This window comes from Geotrypetes seraphini, chromosome 3, assembly GCF_902459505.1.
Source record: "Geotrypetes seraphini chromosome 3, aGeoSer1.1, whole genome shotgun sequence".
NCBI classification, from domain to species: Eukaryota; Metazoa; Chordata; class Amphibia; order Gymnophiona; family Dermophiidae; genus Geotrypetes; species Geotrypetes seraphini.
Window position 1 is genome coordinate 144624439 of NC_047086.1, and position 15290 is coordinate 144639728.

Sequence of the window (15290 nt, forward strand, 5' to 3'; positions counted from 1 at the left end):
GTATTGTAAAATTCTTTTATGGATGGGATGAATAATTGGTTTTGATCTGTTGATCTTAATGTACGTGGGGAACTATGAGGAATGAGGAGTTTATCTAGAAATAGGGGAAGATGAGAGAGTTTAGTTTTAAAGGTTAGGATGATGATTTTATAGGTGATACGGTGAGTGATGGGAAGCCAATGTTCATTTTTGAAAAGGGGAGTTACATGATCATATTTGCCTAGTTTATAGATAAGTTTTATTGCCGTGTTTTGTATTAGTTGAAGGCGTCGGATTTCTTTTTGGGGTAGACCGTTGAGGAGTGAATTGCAGTAATCTAAATGGGAGATTACTAAAGAATGAATCAGGATAGTGATTGAGCTGGTCTCTAAGATAGAAGTTACAGAACGGATGATACGTTCCCTGCCTCTGAATCTAACAAAAAAACACTTCATTGATTACGGTACTTTAGGTTTATAGATTTCCTAATTCAGGTGTGTTGGGAAATAGGTTACTTCTGAAATGTATCACGAGTGCTAGTGCTGATCTGTCATTGTAAATTGACCCATCCCATTCTAGCTCCGGGCATTTTAGCATTAGTGTATAAATTGCAGTCCGGCCAGTTCTCAGGATTCAGTTTTAGCTCCTTAAAGCACCATGAAGACAGCAAGTGGCATCTTCCCTCTTCTGGCCTTTCTTAACCTCTTCATATATGCTTCTCTGTATGGGAAGACAACAGCGCAAGGTGAGCACAAAGTTACAGGCCAAGCTGAGATGGTTGTTGATTGGAAGAAAGACTGTTGTTAGACACACTGGGACCAATACAAGGCTATATTTTAGCTGTGTGGTAATGTGACTGAGAGTGTGGGGTAGATATATCAGAAAACAGCTGTAAATGCAGAGTTTTCAAACAAAAGGAAAATTTTTATTCTGAGTTAACATGTATCAATCTTTAATATACTCTTCCCAGGACTGGCTCCCAGCCTAGCTCAATACAATGACTAGTATCAACTTCTTCAGTCCTTTCAGGACATACACCCAAACAAGTATTTTCTGCATACAATTCCGATTCTTTCCTACCTTGACCTTTTGGAGCACACTGGTTCCCTGATCCTCTCTTAAGGTACTATGGTTTTACTTCAGCTGAAGTCCTCTTCCCTAAGTATATCCCTCCTGGAAGTCTCTTGTTTTGGGAATCTCTCTGAACTACTTAATTCCAGGATATCTAAACTCCTTCCAGCCTGAGCCTCATCCTCTGATTCCGTACCTGTTAACGTGCGCTAAATGCTAAGATGCCCATAGGATATAATGGATGCCTTAGTATTTAGCGCGTGCTAATCTGTAGCACGCGTTAAATCGGTTAGCGCACCTTAATAAAAGGACCCCAAAATGCAATGGCCCCCTTTCATCAACACTAAGGAATTGGCTAACACACCTGGTCCTTGGAAGAAAAAAGTCTAGAGGAGTGAGGCAAATCTATAAATTTATAAATAATTGACATCAGTATGAGCCCTTGATGAATCAACGTGAACCTCTGGCTCAGGCAATATCTCAAAAGGTGACCAGCACCAGACTGTAGTCTAAATGAGAATAGCCTCATACATCATATAGTCCATAATAAATTGATAAGTGTATAAATCAAATCACACTCCCAAAGAAAAATAGACTTTTACACCAAGGAGAAGGGGTTATGAAGGCATAATAAATACATACACTTCCTAAAGACCCACCTAATAATAAAGAAATAGATAGAAAAATAAATAAGTTAATGCTATAATGTAGTAGACCATATAGTGAACAAATATGATAAGACAATACCTATATATAAAGTGCAAGTGATGAAAGATAAGTACCTGACAAATAATTCTCTTCAGCTGACAAGAGCCACTGTTTCTGTAGAATGTTTTGTTCCAAAATCAAACTGAGCAGATAAAGGTAAACTTTATTCAAAATCTCGCTCCAGGTTCTAAAAGCAGATGCTCGGCACGACCATGTTTCATCCAGGGCTGCACCAGAGGCATATGCACGAACATATAAAAATCTGGAGTGAGATAAGTGAATAAAGTTTACCTTTATCTTATCTTCTCATCGGCTTGCTATTTTTACTTTTTCCACTTTGATATTAATATTATCCTTGTTCCTGCTGTTTGGTTTTAGACCAAAACATTCTACAGAAACTTTATTAATTTCTCTCTTTGACTTGGGGACACTGGCTTTGATTTAGGAATGCATCATTTTTATGATATACTTAGATTGTTCTATTTTGAAACTATTGCCCATTCGAGTGGACTGTAATTGAAAATCCCCAGTCTGTTTGGATCATACTTAGATTTCATGGCAGCTTTTGACACAATTCATCATAGTATTTACCTGAATTTAAACACAGAGGATTTTGTGCTCATCAAGGATCTGATCAACAGCTTGGATATAAGTACTACTACTATAGTGCTGAAAGACGTAATTAACGCTGTACATTCAACATGTAATATTAGATGGTCCCTGCTCAGAAGAGCTTACAATCTAATTAGAACAGACAGAACAAATGGGATAGATAGTGGCTGGGGAGTTTCTTTCAGAGAGACTGATAGGTATCAGATGGAGAGTAGGAGTTAGGAGCTGAAAGCAACCTCGAAAAAGTGAGCTTTCACTTGGATATATTTCACAGGATTCAGACCTATCAGCAGTACTCTTTAATATCTACGTAATACTGATCTGCCACCTCCTATAGTGTTTAGGTTTTCAATTTTAAATTTCATGCTGATAATGTTCTCCCCCTCCCCCTCTCCGAATTCCATCAGTGATGCTATTCAGCATCTAATTATGTGCTTAAAATTGATTTGCTCCCGGATGTATGCCAATAGGTCCAAATATGAAAAAAATACCAAATCCGGTTGCTTCTGAAATTCTGTTACCATCTGCATTGATCATTGATGACACTACGATAGTATTCCTGTCGCCACAGAGATAAAATACTTGATGCCGACCAAAAGTTAAACATCTAAAAAGATGTGGGATTGGAAGTATTTTTTTCTTCTTTTAACTGGACAGTTCTGATGTTCTAAGTGGTTAAAGATAACTGGTTAAGTCAAACTGCACAAATAGAAAGTATGTGTTGACCCGAATGATATTAATTGACCTCCTAAATTCAGCAGTGTTTACTTAACAAGTTATATCTCTGAATATCGTATTAAAGTAAAGGGATAGGGTACAGCTTAATGCTGGACTCAATATTTCATTACACAGCACTGAATAATACTGGTTTAGTATCTTTGTGCATCTTCTGCAATCAGATTATAGCAAGAATAAAAGATAATCTTTCTTCTAGCTTTGCAGTGCTTATTTATTCATTTTCTGTTCTGCAGGCAAATAGAGAGACTTATTAAAATAATGTTATCATTTTGTTTTAGATGTCCATGGCGATTGCCCTTCGGAGCTAGATGGGCTATCTTGTACAAGTGGAAATCAAACCTCTCTGTGCAGCAGTGACGGTAACTGTACTGGGGGTGATAAGTGTTGCAAGTATAACTGCAAATTCCAGTGCGTGAAACCTGTGCAAGGTAAGAGTGTCCATGTTGCACTTAGGTTGCACTATGCTCAGAGAGTACCCATACCCATTGAATGCAATTTTATCAAAAAAAGTACAGCTTTTGAACCAATAGAGGTTTGTAAAACAATTCTTAAAAAAAGGATAAGAACTACCATCCTGGGACAGACCGAAGATTCATCAAGCCCAGCATCCTGTTTCCCTCCATGGACAATCCAGGTCCCAAGTACCTGGAAGAAACCCAAAGAGTAGCAACATTCCAGAACTGAGATTATATGATGTCATAATGCCTTATTCCACCAATGCCTAAGAGCCAACCTCAATCTGTTCATCCATCTGGGGGCAAACAACTATCCAAATGAGAATGAAAGTCACCACATTTTGATCTGTTGAAAGAAAATTAAAATGGTTTAATTAACCTCTGTTACAATCACTTTCTAATGTTACAGTTACAATGCCTGGTTGGTAAACAGTCAAGATTCCTTAATCTACTAGTTCAATTTTTTAACCTTCTTGATTACAATATGTATCCGCCTAAGAGGTAACATCAGTAACCTTTTATTTTTTCTATGAAATTTTATTTATTGTCAATATCAACATCTAATATAATAAAACCCTAAGCCGCGCATGCGCACTCCCACTTGCGTGCTCCCGTTTTCTGTGCGCTGTAGGGCACTGCAGGTAGGAGTGCACATGCAGCGCAAATCTCTCTCTCTTTCTCTCTTCCCCTGAGGCGGATGTCAGCCACGGCGGCTGTCTGCAGCTGCAGACCACGGCGGCTGTTGGTGGCTGCAGGCCGCGGCTGCTGTAGGCGGCGGTGGCCGAGCACGGAGCCACCAGCAGCGGGTGACGGTCAGCCCGTGAAACTCCTGACCTAAAGGCCGGGCCGAAGTTTAAAGTAGTGAGTGTAGAAGGGGCAGGAGAAGCTAGACTGAGGGAAAAAATGATGATGCACAGGGAAATGGAGGGAGAGGGAATGCTGCGGCTGCTGCACAGGGAAGTAGGGAAGGAGATAGGAAGAAAGACACAGGGACAGGGGCAGGGAGAGAGACAGAAAGACAGACAGACAAAGGGGGCCAGGGAGGGAGAGAGACAGAAAGAAAGAAAGACAGCGGGAGGAAGAGAGACAGTAAGAAAAAGACAGGGGTAGGGAGAGAAACAGAAAGAAAGACAGATATATATTCTAGCACCTGCGGGAGGAAGGGAGACAGAAAGAAAAGAAGAAAGACACAGGGACAGGGAGAGACACAGAAAGACAGACAGACAAAGGAGGCCAGGGAGAGAGACAGACAGAAAGAAGACAGCGGGACAGAGAGAGAGACAGAAATAAAGACAGTGCAGGTGATCGAGGCAGACAGCGTGCCAGACTTTAAGAATAAATGGGATACCCAGTGGGATCCCTACGAGGGTCAAGATAAGGAAATTGGGTCATTAGGGCATAGATAGGGGGTGTGTAAGCAGAGTGGGCAGACTTGATGGGCTGTAGCCCTTTTCTGCCGTCATCTTCTTCTATGTTTCTAAGACATATATTCTAGCACCCGTTAATGTAACGGGCTAAAATACTAGTAATATATAATACAATAAAAAGCATAACAAGCATCATATATAAAAACATATTAACCCTTTCCTACAAAATGTTCCAATGGAAGAAATAAAAAAAAGGGGGAAAGGAAAAGGTATATTAAAAAAAATTGAAATACTGTATAAAGTTTCAGAGGCTTTTGAGAACAATAGTAATAGTGAGATATATGTAATTATTTAAAAAAGAAACATGAATATTATCAACATCAGTAACCTAAGTTGGGTACATAACTTCTTTTTTTTTTTAAACGTTATTTAGTTTTTAATGCCAACAAAAAGTGCAATTCAATTTACATACAAATAATAATAATAATCAGAATCTATACAAAAGATAAAAATTCCCTCCCTCATCCATCATTACCATCAGGAATAATACCAAAACAAAAGATATACACCCCCTCCCATTCCTACCCCCCTCGGATGTGTGGGTGCAATACAATGGAAGATAAAGATAAAGGGCAACTATAACAAATCTACAGAAGACGTCAATGGACCCCAACCCAATTTGAATATCTTATTATGCCCCAGCAAGTCAGCATTAATTTTCTTATACTTATAAGTTAAGCATAAGCGCGCCCACCAGAAAGGAAAACTAAGGCGATCCCAATTCTTCCAATTGCGAGTAATCATTTCCATGGCAATCACGGTATGTGCACATAACTTCTAATTAGTGCCAATTGTCATTAATTATGATGTGTTAATTGCCAATTATCTGCACCAATTTGCACACACAACTAAAGATAGGGTTACCAGATGTCCAGATTTACCCAGACATGTTTTTTTTGGAAGGACTGTCAAGGTGTCTGGTCAGGTTTTCAAAACCAAGCAGTTTGCCCGGGCCCACATCTGGAGGACTTCTGCGTGTGCATGGTTGCAATGCGATGAAGTCACATGCACATTGCATCTGCATATGTGCAGAAACCCTCCATATGTGGCCCTGAAGAGATGAGGTTTGTGTGGGGCGAGAGTTGGGGGGGGGGAGTAGAATGGGGCCAGGTGCGGAACGGGGTGAAGCCACACATCCTCTTTTTTAAAAGAAAAAAATCTGGTAACCCTAACTTAAGGTGCCATGTACAGAATTTGGAAAAAAGTGTAATAATCAGTCCCCCGGTGTATATTTATTTTGTTTGGTTTTAAATGGTATAGTTTTACTATACTGGGAACAAAAGTGGCTTTCCTCCAAAAAAGTCTCGCTAAAATCTGTCCAGGCAATATTCATCCAGCAGTGCCAACTGAAGTAGACCTGGATATTTATTTAGTTTTTTAATTTCTTATTTACCACCTGCAAGCCTAAAGGCTATCTGAGCAGGTTAGTTCAGATACTATAGGTATTTCTCTGACCCTGGAAGGCTCACAATCAACCCCATCCCCCCTTTTACCAAGCCACACTGCCACGCAGTGCGAGGTAAATGCCAAGCCGCCCTTAGGAATAGAATGGGCAGCTCGGCATTTAGCTTGTACTGCTCAGCAGCATGGTTTGGTAAAAGGAAGGGGTGGGGAGGGTAAGTTTGTATTTGAGGCAGTAGAGGGTTAGGTGGCTTGCCCCAAATCACAAGGAGGCTTTAATCTGGGATCCCCTTGTTCTCAGCCCACTGCTCTAACCATTAGGCTGCTTCTCTACACCAAATATGGGCCCAAGTGTTGAATATCTGGGTCATGTCTGGCTGCTGGCAGTTACCTGGGTGCAGTGGTGTAGTGAGGTTGGGAGGCACCCGGGGCGGTGGTGCCCTTCCCATGTCCTTGTCTCTACTCCCTGATCCTTTCCTGATCCCGCCTGCCGTGCGCGCCCCCTCTTCCCTTCAACAATGTGCTCCTCGCAACCCCATCAGCTCTCCCTCTGACATCCCTTCCTATGCGTGGCACCCAGAAGTGGCATCAGCGGGAGAGCCGATGGGGTCGTAAAGAGCACGTTGTTGACCTCCGTGAAAAACAACTTTCACTAGAGGTATGGTGGAAGAGAAGTGGGGGGGGGGGGGGGCGTGCACATGGAGGGGAGGAATAGGATGAGATGGGGCGGAGCAGTGGAGGGGTGTTGGCACCCTCATCAAATCGGCGCCTGGGGCAGACTGCCCCCTTCACCACCCTTACTACACCACTGCCTGGGTGTCAGCTGATACTCACACTGGGGCATGGATAACTAGGTAAACAAAAGTCAGGATTGCCCTTTTGCTGTCCTGTCTGTACTTTATCCACTTATTTATTTGATTAGCGATCTGCTGGCTCTGCCCAATTTCTGCCCATGGACTGCTCTAACACCAACTCAGACTTGCCACATGTGGGTTTTCTCATGCTCTCCCATTGATAAGCAGCAATCTCCCACTGAGTTGACGTCAGATTAACCTAATGGAGTTCAAACTCGAAAACATCATAATTCTAGCATGTCAACTGTTAAATCCTAGCCTACAAACCCCTCTCACTTGCATCCTCTTCTATGTGACGCCCAAAAACCAGACCAACATAAAGAACATTTTCCACAACTTCGTGTTCAAAAACTCCCTTACCTCTCCTAATTGCTTACTAGTAGGGGACTTAAACCTCCACCTAGAATCAAAAAACAACCACATGGTCACCGACCTACTCACCTTTCTGCAAGACCTAGACTACTCCTGGCCACCATTCTATTCCACACACATAAAAGGTCACCCCTTAGACCTCATTGCAATCTCTTCCAAAGATCCTCTGCAACCTCCTATATCCTCCTCAGAAGGCAATTTGCAACAATCACTCTTGTCAGACCACTACATATTCAAATTCAAGCTTAACTGGCTTCAATCCAAAACCAACAAAACCACTTTTCCACCCATTTTTCTAGCTGGTTCAAATCTTTCTGGAATTCTTCACGGTCCTTTTGTGACCCAACTGCCCGACATAGTTTTGTGTCATCTGCAAACTTGATTATATTACTTGTTGTTTTCTCTTCCAGGTCATTTATAAAGATATTGAATAAGATGGGCCCAAGAACCGAGCCCTGGGGCACACCGCTTGTCACTTCTCCCAGTCCGAGAACTTCCCATTTATGCTCACCCTCTGCAATCTGTCCTCCAGCCATTTGCCTATCCATCTTAGTATGTCCCCTTCTATTCCATGGCTTTGTAGTTTCCTCAGAAGCCTTGCGTGTGGAACCTTGTCGAACGCTTTCTGGAAGTCCAAGTACAGTGGTACCTCAGTTTACGAGTGCAACGGTTTGCGAGTGTTTTGCAAGACGAGCAAAACATTCGCAAAATCGGTGCCTCGGAAACCGTGTGCCTCGATTTGCGAGCCCCCCCCCCCGCTAACCAGCACCCTCCCCCCGCGATCTGGCACCCCTCTGGTGCCATCAGGCACCCCCCCGCCGTGACCTGAGGTCCCCCAACCCACCCGAACCCTCTTCTTACTTCAGTGTAGCCTCCGCACCAGCACCGGCACCAGCATGTCCTACCGGTGCCCAAAGATCTGCCTCCTGTGCTTTGATAAACGAGCATTTTGGATTACGAGCATGCTCCTGGAACGGATTATTCTCGTAATCCAAGGTACTACTGTATATTATATCCACCGGGTCTCCTCTATCGATTTGTTTGTTCACCTTCTCAAAAAATTGAAGTAAATTCGTCAAACATGACTTCCCTTTCCTGAAGCCGTGTTGACTGGCTCTCATCAGGTCGTGATTTTCCAGGTGTTGCACTATGCTATCCTTGATTAGTGCTTCAACCATCTTCCCAGGAACCGATGTAAGACTCACAGGTCTATAGTTGCCCAGTTCTCCTCTCGATCCTTTTTTGAAGATTGTGACGACATTCGCTATCTTCCCGTCGTCCGGTATTTGCCCAGTTCTAATTGACATGTTTGTAATAGTTCTCCAATTTCAACCCTAAGCTCCTGAATTCCATCTGGTCCAGGGGATTTGTCCCTTTTTAGTTTGTCAATCTGATAGTATATCTTGTCCAAATCCACATTCACTGTGGTGAGGCTTTCCTCTATTTCTCCCTTGAATACTCTCCCTGTTTCGGGCATTGTTGCAGTGTACTCATTGGTAAAGACAGAGGCAAAGAATGAATTTAGCCTATCCATAATCTGTTTGTCCTCCTTGATGCACCCCTTTTTTCTTTGGTTGTCAAGAGGGCCTACTGCCTCTCTTGCTGGTTTTTTCCCTTTTATATATCTAAAAAAGGGCTTGAAGTTTTTGGCCTCTTGCGCTATCTTTTCTTCATAGACCTTTTTGGCGTCTCTTATCGCCTTGTGACATTTTTTCTGGTTGACCTTGTGACAGTTCCAGGTCTCCGTTGTTTTTTCATGTTTCCATTTTTTAAACGAGCTCCTCTTTTCCCTCACTGCATCCTTTACCTCTTTAGATAGCCAAGCTGGTTCTCCTTTGGTCTTGTTTCTCCTTCCTTTGGATATCTGCGGAATGTAGAGATTCTGTGTTTTGGTGATGGTATTTTTTAGTAGGGACCATGCTTGATTGACTGTTTGGATTTCGGCCGTCCTTTTCTTGAGCCGTTTTTTTAACCATGGCTCTCATACTGTCATAATTCCTTTTCTGAAGTTAAAGGTTGTGGTTTGGGTCTTTGTTGGTTTTCCCTTCCCGATGCCAATTTTAAAATTGATCATGCTGTGATTGTTCGTCCCCAGCGGGGCCGTGACATCTACATCTGTTGTCCTTCCAGTTATGCTATTTAGGACCAAGTCCAAGGTTGCGGTCCCTCTTGTCGGTTCCCCCACCATTTGTCTAAGAAGCAGTCCCCTATCGTTTCCAAGAACTTTGTTTTCCTGCCGCAGTTTGAGGTTCCCAGATTCCAGTTTATCCCCGGAAAGTTGAAGTCCCCCATGATCGTTACGTTTCCTGTTCTACATCCATGGTTAATTTCCTCTATCATTTCTGTGTCTGTTTCCTCCATCTGTCCTGGGGGTTGATAATAGAGGCCAAAATTTATCTATGCAGTTTTATCTAGGAATCTTTATCCAGAGGGACTCCAGTTTAATTTTTCCTTCCATCTCTCCTTCTCTGATAGACTCTATTCCTTCTTGAACATACAGGGCAATACCTCCCCCTTTTTGCCCTGTTCTATCTCTTCTGTGTAGTTTGTATCCCTGCAGTACTGTGTCCCATTCATTTTCTTTGTTCCACCATGTTTCTGTTATTCCAATGATATCCAGTTCCTTTCTTCTTGCTAGTGCTTCCAGTTCCCCCATTTTGTTTTTCAAGCTTCTGGCATTTGTGTACATACATTTGAGCTCCCTATGGTTTTGTATAAGGGGAGTTGTGGGGGGGGGGGGGGGAGGTGGAAAGAGATGATAAAAGAAATAGATGGATTAAAGTTACTCCAGGCAGCCAAGCTGCTGAAAAGCTATTTGCAAATTTGAAAATACTGAATTTCTGTTAGGATGGGTCAACTTCACATACGAAACTATTGTCCCTTGCAAGAATGTAAATATATATAATAGCATTTTGATTACGGGCCTTTCTATGTTTCAGCTAAAGTAGGCATATGTCCAGACTGGGATGAGTCAATATGTCCGTACAGTCGTCCAACAGCCGGTTATTGTACAAATGATGATCAGTGTGAAGGAAAACTGAGATGCTGTTGCAATGACTGCGAACGACGATGTGTTGCTCCTGATGGTAGGTTTATTATTATTTTTTTTTTTTTATTACTTATATCCAAAGTGGTGTACAATCAGGTACTTTATCATATTTCCCTATCTGTCCCAGTGGGCTCAAACTCTTATCTAGTGTACCTGGGGCAATGAGGGGATTAAGTGACTTGCCCAGGGTCACAAGGAGCAACAAGGGATTTGAACCCACAGCCACAGGGTGCTGAGGCTGTAGCTCTAATCCCTGCACTACACACTCCCACTGTTCTGGTAGTTATTAAAAACCAGGATGCACAGTTACAAGTGATGCCCTCGTATTTTCTCCTACACAAGTCAATCCCTAGGTGAAGGTTTTATAAGGGAAAACCACAGAGGGAATTATTTTCCAAGTCATAAGAATTCTGCAGGATTGGGGTGGGGGTGGGGGGGAGGGGAGATTCTATTCACCAGCAGCCATTTCACTATAGTCTCATATGTTAAAGTTTAAAGAAAAATTCAGCACCTGAAAAACTAACATTTTTATATCTCTCTATTCTAGTGAAACCTGGAAGGTGTCCAGTGCAGTGTGGACCCTCTTCGTCTTCCAACAATTGTCAAACTGATGACGACTGCTCATTGAACAGGAAGTGCTGTGGGAATACCTGCCAGGATCCTGAGCCAGGTACTATTATATCAAGTGGTAGTGGCCCAGCCCCTCAGTGTGAACATATATCAAACCTGGTATCTTGGAGGGGGGGGGGGGCAGGGAAGAGAGCTGATATGAGTGTAGGTGGAGAAGCAACAAGGGTAATTTTATAATAGGGTTTTTAGGATTGGAAGGTAAGCAGGCACATACTTCAAGTTTATTTTATAAAGAAAATTTGGCACCTACTTTTCCTTACAGAATCCGAATCCTAGTTCCAGTGTCTGAAAACATGCTTCCATTTAAGCTGTGATCACTTATACCAGCTCTATGACTCGTGTAAATGCTCACACCTAGATGTAGACCAGAACCTGTGTAAAGTATAGAATAATATCGGATCCGGTCATTTGCGGTATTATCCGACCGCCTCTTCCTGTACTAAAGTTGGGCTTCGCCAATCAGGAGCTGTGTGTCAAAGCAGCTCCTGATTGGTGAAGCCCGACTTTAGTACAGGAAGATGTGGTCGGAACATACTGCGAATGTTTCCTTCACTCGCTGGCGCTCCAGCTGCCCTCTCCTGCCTCCCCAGGTGAAAAACTGTATTCGTGGTTTTTTGATATTTGAGGGGGTTCCTAGAACGGAACCCCCGTGAATATCGGGGGAGTACTGTAATGTATGTATGTATTTGCACACTGTGCCTATGTTTCACTCATGGCACATTCTTTCTCCGAGGACAAGTAAGTATAATATTCTCACAGATGGGCGACGTCATCCACGGAACCCAGAATGGACAGATACCAAGTGTATTGTCACTTTAAATTTTAAGGCACTGCCTGTACGCACACATGCTTGTGCCTTCCTGCCCAATGCCAGCTTGCAGGATCTGTAGTTCTTTATTTTCTTTGGAGCTGAGAAGCTGTGTCTTCAGTGTCCTCTTCAGCGTGTTCAATTTTTATAAATTTTCTTTTCAGTTTTTGTCATAGCTCTTTATTTTTATCAAGGTCCTTCCCTTTTGCAAAGTTCTGTTCATTTTTGTTAACTTTCTACTTTTGGGTCTTTGTGATATTTCATACCCTTTTTTCTTGCTGAGAGCATCAAGTCTTTTTTGGTTCTACCTTTACTCGAGCTCCCCAGGCCATTGAGTCTTTCAATTTTGCATCAGCCATTTTCTCTCCATGTCCAAACCAGCTAGCAGCTTTAATAGATGCTCTTGAGGCAATAGGACTATTTCTGCCACTGATTCACACAACTGATGTGTTCAGTGTCTTGGTTCTGATCATTGGGACATTGTCTGTGTCCTTTGTTCTTGCATGCAAAAGAGGTCACTGAAAGCTCACAAGCTTCAGTTTGCAAAGTTTTTTGGTACTGCATCTGCGACATTTGGTACTGACAACTGCATCTGCCTCACTCTATGTCATCCAACTGTAACCCCTATGTATAAACAACCAAATCTGTAACTCCTCTAGTACGTCCCACTCCATGAATATTAACTTGTAACAAAACAACAAGGCAAGTGGTCCATCCAACGTGGAACAAAAGAAAATCAGCAGACAAATAAGGAGATTCAAATCAGGTTTATTCAAGGTGCTCCCAAGAACCATACCCAATGCATTTTGCCAAATAAGGCTGGTCAATGCTAAGAGAAAAGCATGTCGTTCATACACACAGAATCACCTTCACCCCGGGCAGGATTAATTTGTCGAGGGCCCCTAGGCACACAAGTACACTGGGCCCCCTGTCCCGCCCGACCCACCATGCCCCGCCCCCACCCCACCATGCCCCGCCCCCATGTATTTACTTCTTTATTTCCACTTTATTTCTTTTATTTTAAAATTCAAAACAAACAAAGATATACCATACCAGTGCCAGTGTAGTTTTTCTTCTATGCAACCTCCAAACATCTCTGAACAAAACTCCCCTTCCTTCCTATAGGAAGAGATCTTCAACTGGCAGGGCTTTGGGAAGCCCACCAGTATATATTTTGCATTTGGGTAGTAGGCTTGGGGCATAGCGGGAAGAGACGATGGTGCGATGAGGAGAGGTTCAACTTTGTGCGCAACTGGACGGCATTCTGGGGAAATGGCAAATGCTATAGAAGGGACGGCCTACACCTCACCAAGCAAGGAGCAAGAGTCTTGGCTGAAAACATGAAAAAGACCATTGAGAAGGCTTTAAACTAAGGATCAGGGGAGAGCCAACAGTCGACAACCAGCCAATGGCCCGGGCATCAGTAGATCCCAAAGAAGGAACTACAAACAACTGCTCAGATAAAGGGGAAGAGCATGCTGAAATCGAAAGTAACAGAAAAAAAGCGCAAATAGATACAAAAAGGGATATGAAGACTAAAAAGTTCAGGAAGGTACCACCAAGGGAACTCAATTGTATGCACACGAATGCGTAAAGGGAGCTCAAATGTATGTACACGAATGCCACAAGCTTGAGAAACAAAATGAGGGAACTGGAGGCACTAGCAAAATGAGAAGAACTGGATATCATCGGAATAACAGAAACATAGTGGAACGAGGAAAATTAATGGGACACAGTACTACAGGGATACAACTATACAGAAGAGATAGAATAGGGAAAAAAGGGGGAGGTATTGCCTCTATGTCCAAGAAGGAGTAGAGTCTATCAGAGAAGGAAAGACGGAAGGAAAATAAAAACTGGAATCCCTCTGGATAAAGATTCCTAGGCAAATGAAGCAGACATAAAAATAGGCCTCTACTATCGACCCCCAGGACAGACAGAAGAAACAGACGTAGAAATGATAGAGAAAATCAACTATGGATGTAGAACAGGTAATGTAACGATCATGGGAGACTTCAACTTTCCGGGGATAAACTGGAACCGAGGAATCTCAAACTGCAGCAGAGAATCAATGTTCATGGAAATGATAGGGGACTGCTTCCTAGAACAAATGGTGGGAGAACCGACAAGAGGAACCTTGGACTTGGTCCTAAATGGCATAACTGGAAGGACAACAGATGTAGAGGTCACGGTCCCGCATGACAGAAGAGTGGGACTTGGGAATGATTGTATGTGATGATCTTAAGGTGGCCAAACCGGTTGAAAATGTGATGGCAAAAGCTAGAAGGATGCTAGGGTGCATAGGAAGAGATATGGCCAGTAGGAAAAAGGAAGTATTGATGCCCCTGTATAAGACTCTGGTGAGACCTCATTTAGAATATTGTGTGTAATTCTGGAGACCACACCTTCAAAAATATATAAAAGGATGGAGTCGGTCTTGAGCAGTGTTCTTCAACTGCTGGTCCGTGGACCGTTGCCGGTCCTCAAAAATTTTCTGCCGGTCCAAAGGGCCAGCACATCCATCTGGCCCAAGACAGCGTTCTTCAGCCGCCGGTCCATGGTGTGATCAAAACGGCGTCTTCGGGCCGGCTCCCTGAGTGCTAGAGTGCACAAAGCCGTGGAAAAAGACCTCATAGACATAAAAGGAGAACAACCCCTTTAACATATCAGACTCTCAAACAAATCTAGTTCTCTGAAGCATGCAGGTAGGAAGAGCAATTTCCAGACTTTCCAAACCCAGCATGGTCCAACCCATTAGATGAAAACAAGAGTAGACGGACCTCCTCAGCCAACTTATACAAGCAGGGATAAAAGAAGTACATCAGGTGCTCTCAATCTCCCCTTCATGGGCTCTTAGGGTAGGAAGCCTGTTCAGGGGGTAAGGAGTACCTGTGAGCAGTGTATTGACCTACCTGAGTCCTGCAATAAGTGGTGCTGCTGCTCGGCCAAAGCTTCTCTCTGCTCTGACGCGAACCGCCCAGGCGGAAACAGGAAGCTGCATCAGAGCCAGGGAAGCTTTGGGCTGAACACCGGTTGCTGATTTTCTTGTTGATGCAGGTGGGAGGGGGGGGAGGGGGGCCATGTTGCCGATTTTACTTCCGATCTTACTGTTGATGCCGGGGGGGGGGGGGGCTGCCACTGCCATCGCCACTGCCACTGCCATCGCCACTGCCATCCATCGGACAC

At 43.2% G+C, this 15290-nt stretch overlaps 1 protein-coding gene across 4 annotated transcripts in view; it reads left to right on the top strand.

Moving 5' to 3' along the window:
• LOC117357948 (WAP four-disulfide core domain protein 3-like) overlaps positions 1 to 15290 on the top strand; it is a 138939-nt gene that overhangs the window by 64095 nt on the left and 59554 nt on the right. For 3 of the 4 annotated variants that reach the window (XM_033939230.1, XM_033939233.1, XM_033939231.1), the window contains 3 exons: positions 3387 to 3536; positions 10557 to 10703; positions 11214 to 11336. In XM_033939230.1, coding sequence (XP_033795121.1) covers positions 3387 to 3536; positions 10557 to 10703; positions 11214 to 11336 — 420 coding nt within the window. Of the gene's footprint in view, positions 1 to 603; positions 725 to 3386; positions 3537 to 10556; positions 10704 to 11213; positions 11337 to 15290 lie in introns of those variants that run through there. The other variant, XM_033939232.1, reaches the window with a different exon arrangement.